The following is a 6,434-nucleotide window of genomic DNA, read 5'->3' on the forward strand; positions in this document are numbered from 1 at the left end:
TAATGATTTTTCAAAAGAAATGTAGAAGATCAACACTTGACAAATATAACTTTACTATAGATAACAATACTATTGAAATCGTTAACAGTTATACATATCTTGGGAGTTAATTTTTCCTCCTCTGGCAATTTCAAAGGCTGTAAAGGAAATTTAAAAGAAAAAACACGTAGGTTAATCTTTGCAACTCGTCGATATCTTAATTTCACCAAATTGCCTCAGGACATTAAATGTAAACTCTTTTATTCCCTCCTTCTTCCAATCGTATTATATGGCTCGGAAGTTTGGGGCATCTATGACAAAGAGGACCTCTCCGCCTGGGGAAAAGATGAAATTGAAAAAACTCACATTTATTTTTGTAAACAAACCTTAGGTGTAAACAAGCAATGCCCAAATGTTGCCGCTAGAAACGAAATGGTAGACTACCGCTGAAATTAAATATAGAGACATCGATTATAAAGTTCTGGATTCATCTACGCAACTTACCGGACACTGCTATTGCAAAACAATGCTTATTCCTCTCCGAAGAATTGGCTGATAGAAACCTCTTAAGTTTGACGCTGAGAATTAATAACTTATTGAAAAGATGTGATCCAAGTTCTATAAACCTGAACAATAACGATACAAATATGAGAACTACTCATTTAAAGTTAAAGAGGAAGATCTTTGAGGACCACCAATAAATGCTAATTAACGCAAACAGGAAATTAGACTTTTACTCCTCATTCAAAAAAGACACTTAGAAAATAGAATTTTTAGATCTAATAAACAATCCACAACACAAAATTGTCATTAGTAAATTCCGTCTAGGCAATCATAAATTACACATTGAAACGGGAAGATACACGACTCCAAAGACCCCAGTCAATCAAAGAATCTGTTCTTTCTTCCATTCAAATGAAATTAAAGATGAAAAACATGTGCTTTTTTGTTGTCCTTTGTATGATAGTTTTCGATTAGAACTTAACAACAAAATCGCAAGAAAGTATCCTTGCTTCAAGCTTTGATCATAACTCTAAAGTGTTATTCCTTTTTAATAACGCTGGATCCGTCTATATGTAGACTCATTTCTGCCTTTATATTCCAAATAATGAATATCAGACAAGAAGTTCTGTTAAAGACGAAATGATGTTAAATAATTATTGTTACTTATTCTTACTTAGGTAATGCCATGTACTACTTATGGAAGTACCGAATAAAGTTGTTGTTGTTGTTGCATACAAAATAAGATGTAAAAGCGTTTCCGGTTCCTCATTTTATTTAAAAACCGGCTCAGCACTGTATCAAGAAAATATTTGAATTGACCAAGTCCTGTATTTGGGCGATTTCAAAATGGATGTAATAAAGTGGTAATTGAACCTCGTGTCGTGCAATTTTGGTCTGAAATCATATTTGTCGCGCTGCGCGTTCGTTCGATTTTGAAATCACGCGTATGATTTCAGCCCAAATTGCACTCCAATCAGTTTAAATACCATTATAAATCAAACATTCTTCCAAATGCATTTGGAAATATGTCAGCTTGTTTTAAAGTAACTATAATTCAAATCGTTATTATTATTATTATTCTTGGTATTATAACTTGACGCTTTCTCTTGACCAAGCAGACGTCCTTGTGCAGGGATACCAAAAATTTGGACACCTACTTTCAGCTGCACACACGGAATTTGACTTGTCCTTTCACTACCACAGTATAATCATTCACGTTAACCTTGTTCCATTTGATTAAACTTCAAAGCCTAAAGCGGTCATTCACAAATAGCAGTCCTGGAACAATTTATCATTTAAAATACTTAACAACATCATTGAGGCGCAGTCACATAGGTATAAGTTGAAAGAAACCGTCTTTAGTGTGAGATTATTATCTGTTCTTCACGAGCTCAAACCCTCTTCATTGCCTGCTACAAAATAAATTAAACGACTCAATTGCATAATTTTTATGCGACAAATTGAAATCATGATTTCTCAGCCGACTTTGATGTCTTCGTTGAGGATCATCATCATCATCATCATCATTTTTTTATGGCAGCTATATAGCTGATGTGGACCTGCTATTTTCCCACCCATCCCACCCCAGGGGAGGACATCCATCACACAGTGATCTCATGCGTGGGAAATTAACGTCTCCTACCCCTAACCCTGCAGGAGACGGGACCTCCATTTATTCGTCCCTATCCGAGAAGACTAGAATATCTAACCATTTCTTGATGTTAACGTTTGAGAAAGGTAGCATATTCTTCTCAATCATTTTAAGACCTTGAGTGTTGGTCCAGCCGGGGCTTGAACCCTCGACCTCCCTCACAACAGTCCAGCGCTCTATCCATCGAGCTAACCGGGAGGCGGTTAGTCTGTTCCAGTCTTCAACATCAACTGCAATAAATTTCCGTCCTCAATCATCCCGTACTTAATTATGGAACCATTTTCGTTTTCAATGAAAATACATGCTGATTGTTTTCGTGTATTTGCAGTGGTGCCCACGTTCCGTCGAACAGAATATGTGTTACAATAAGCACAATACCCAACAACATTGAAGTTTGTGAAAGCGTATCTGAGACGTAGCATACGCTCTAAGGGTGGGTTAGTGGCTGTCTTTTCAGTACTTTTTAGGGGGGCTGAGGCTGCTTGTTAATTTAAACTTTTGTTACAACTCCTTGTGGCAAATGTTATGCAGGTATCGCTATAAGTTCGTGCAATTCCTCAAAGGGCTAAACGTGACGTTCTCAACTGTCCAGGAGAGTTTAAAGGATTTGCCCAACTGCGAAGCAACTATGAATGTTTTCAAGAAACAAAGCCTTCGCAGCACGTATTTCTCATGCATGATTTGAAGCGTGTCGTTGATCTGTAGTTACCAGATGAGGTTGGAACATAAATCGCTGATACCTACGATGGAGTTCTTTTCACACGACAAGCAAAGATAAAACTGTCAGAGACCTTGAAGTCTTTGAAATTCCATGAAGAGAGTATTTATCACCCCCTCCTCTCGCTTTTAACACTCTCAGAACACCCAGATCCGGAATTCTATCAGGGAACGACGCAAACAAACTTGAGCACTTCAAAGAAAATTAACAAAAAACACGGAAAATTAGATTATCAGATCATAGGAGATCAAGAGGAGATTTTTTTTTATCAAGTCGAAGCACGAATGCTCAACAGCTGTTCAAGTTATCTCGGAAGTAAAATATTTACGAAATAATTAAGCGCACATGTATTCTGAACATTATGCAATTATAAGACTTGTTAAGCCCTAATGACCTTTTCCGTCTAAAAATAACCTCAAAGCACAAGTGGCCGGATACACAAGTCACGCATTTTTGTACAAACTTCTTGAAATTAACCAGTAAAAACACTTGTAGGTTCTTTTACTTCCGAATATTTCATCCACACCTTCCTTCATCTGTCAGTTCACATTTCTCCCATTTCTTCTCTTAGTTCATCAGTGCGCAATGTCAGCCAAAAGAAAAGAAAGGTTGTCAAAGACAAACTCAATATAATTGAAAGAATGTGCATGCTCTTTAAATCTAACAGTACTTAAAAGTCGAGGGGGGGGGGGGGGGAGACAAAACCCCTTCGTCACATTATGGGTTTTTTAAACAAACACAACGGTTTCTAGAATTGTTATTTCTGAGCAGGTCACACCCAACTTTTTTTTTCGATGCCTGTCTTGAAATAAGGTATAGAGATGCGTTATGGTAAGAGACTTAGGAGATCATTCACACTTCTCAGCTCAGAATTTCTAGGAGTACTTCACCCCCCCCCCCCAATCTTCCTTTGCGTGGGCTTTAAAATAACAGCAATGGCACAGCTTGATAGCATACCTATCGTAACTGTTGCATTATTGTGGTCACGGCAAATCAAACAATTTTCCACTTGCAGAGAAATCTATACGTTGGTGTAGGTCACTTTACGCGCTTGTCTCGACAGAGATCCACTTTGATTACTCTTGGAATCTTTGTCAGAGCTATCTTGAAACACGAAACAAATTCTTCTGAAAGCTTTCGAATAACGCTGGTCCATGGCACCGAAACAAATCGGGTTCAAAGCATTTGGCAGCCACGTCAGAAAATAAACTACGTTCATAAGTATGCGAACATATTTCCACGACACAGTGTATTCTGTGAACTCAGCGAGAAGAAACACAGCTTGATAAGGCAAATAACAGAAGAAAAATATCAAAATTATGACGATAGCCATGGAAATAAAACGTCTCTCCAGTTGAGTTGAATCGTTGCAATACACTTTTGTGTCCTTTGTAGACGCTCTGCTGCTTTGGCTGAATTTTCGACCCAATTTTTTCCTCTCAAGCTTGGTTTTCTTTAAGTGAAGAATAATTTTTGCGTACAGTACGGTAGAAATAGAAATGGGAATGACATAATTCACTAGAAAAAGAAACACGGAGTACATCTGACGATAGCCATGCTCTGAATCCGCATTCATGGGAGGAAATATTTCATGGCAGTAATCAATCTTCCTGCCAGATTTGAAAGTTACGCTTAAAGCCTGTCTGAAAATAAATGACGGAAGAGAACAAATGACCGCGACAATCCAAATGGTAGAAACAATTATAAATGCTCGGCGATATCTAAAATGACTGCACGAGTGTCCAAGTGGACTAACTATGGAGAAATAACGATCGGCTGCAATAGCAACGTGCACATTCGTGGTCACCAAACCACATACGACCTGGCTTGGATTAATCAACTTGCAGAGGAATGCACCGTAAATCCAGCCAGACTTGAGTTCTTCTGTAGCAAGAATCAGAGGAACCCAAAGGATACTAAAGAAGTCGCTTATTGCGAGGTTCGTGATCAGGCAATAACTGAATGTTCGAAGACGACTATTTCCCAAAGGAGCTGTAAACACGAAGAAATTTCCGATGACGGCAGCAAGGAATACAATGCCAAAAACAGACAGCCTTACGACTGTCATTGCAAACGGCTCTGGTACAAACTTCCTTGGTAGATTTCCTGAACTTGCAGTTGAATTTAAAGAGTCGTTCATTGCTGCGAAAAGCTTAAATGACCTATGTGGATAGATCTCAGCAGGCTGTCTTTGCTGTCATATGTGTGTCGGATGAGCACCTTCCGAGTGAAACCAAATGCGTAGTGAGACGACTTGCTTCGAACAGCCGACTCTTTACTTGAACTCTAACTACGAAAATAGTTACTCAAAGTGAAGCGTCAGGAGAAAACTAACACAACCTATTGAATTTCACAAAATTCAAAAGTAAAATAAGTTGGTTTCCGCACAACATTTTCTCTCGTTTCCAACTCTGACCAAGACTGAAGACGTCCTGCCGTGATGTGGCGGTTGCTGATAACTTAGCGCGCGCATCATGGCTACTTTACACAATTTTTTTCTAATAATTTTTATCATTCCTAATTTGGATTCCTGGTATAAAAAAAATTGTTAACTGTCATAGATCTCATTTGCACGATAAAGAACAGATTTTTTAGATAAATAGTATATTAGACATATTTTGAAATACAGTATCCCATGATTGCATTTTCCCTGGCCATTCACGCCAGCACAGCAAGTCACTGACTTCTTTCACAGTTTGATAATAATTTTGTTGCCTTTGCAATGATGCCGTTCTCGGTATAAGTAGATGCTGCTTACTCGAAACTGTCGTCATCTGTTTGATCGCAAATTCTAAAATTGAGTTTTTCCAGCTTTAAACTTTCTCAGAGCCCAAAGAGAGCAGATCCTGAATCGAATAAAAGCATGAAATCTTCTTTTTGTCTTTCTTCTCTAGGTTACTCCTGAACAGATGGTGAATAAGAATGGCGATACAGATCGACTAATCTCGACCAGTTTTAGTTGCGGTTTTGTTTGAAATCCTTCTATTAATTCTATTCTATTAAAGCTCGAGTTCAAGAGCAGAGCAAATATTATCTAAGATGGTCAAGTAAGATACATTACTACTACTATTATTGACTACGGTAAGATTTTTATCAAAGCCCCACACAGTCAACACGAAGGAGCTGGAGGACTTGGAGCCATTTAGGACAATGGAGGTCAAATAGAGAGACATCAAAAGATCCGGTAGATAGATTTGCCTTTAAAGTGCTCTTTCCTCGTATTTTCATCGCTTTTGTAATCAGCCTTGTCTTTGAGGAACGCATCATTCACTGCATGAGTCAGTTTTGTTTTGATTCAAAACTCAGTGATAAATTGGAAGATCTAACTGTATCAGAAAACCTCAATTCTCAAGTATATGCAAGCGAATATATTCTCTTGGTAGATGCTAATGCAAACGAAAACCAAATTTCCACCCTCCTTGGTTTTTGAAACTGGGCTATCAACGGCTCACAGAAACTTTCACTTTTCAGACAGCGCTTTGTTTAAAATGTCATAATGAGTTCTCACGCTTCTAGGGTAGAACATTGTATTATTATCAAAGGAATAGAATTGATGTGGATATCGTGACAATCTAGAAATGT

The 6,434-nt window shown here is 38.1% G+C and overlaps 1 protein-coding gene across 1 annotated transcript; it reads right to left on the reverse strand.

The window, feature by feature from the left end:
* Positions 1–326: 326 nt before the first annotated feature.
* On the reverse strand, positions 327–5,331 carry LOC111336968 (galanin receptor type 1). Its single transcript, XM_022943160.2, has 2 exons — positions 3,810–5,331; positions 327–3,044 (listed from the first exon to the last, which is right to left on the reverse strand). The coding sequence occupies exon 1, from the start codon at positions 4,990–4,992 to the stop codon at positions 3,874–3,876; it is 1,119 nt and encodes a 372-aa protein (XP_022798895.1). The 5' UTR covers positions 4,993–5,331; the 3' UTR covers positions 327–3,044; positions 3,810–3,873.
* Positions 5,332–6,434: the final 1,103 nt, after the last annotated feature.

This window comes from Stylophora pistillata, chromosome 13, assembly GCF_964205215.1.
Source record: "Stylophora pistillata chromosome 13, jaStyPist1.2, whole genome shotgun sequence".
Classification (NCBI taxonomy): domain Eukaryota; kingdom Metazoa; phylum Cnidaria; class Anthozoa; order Scleractinia; family Pocilloporidae; genus Stylophora; species Stylophora pistillata.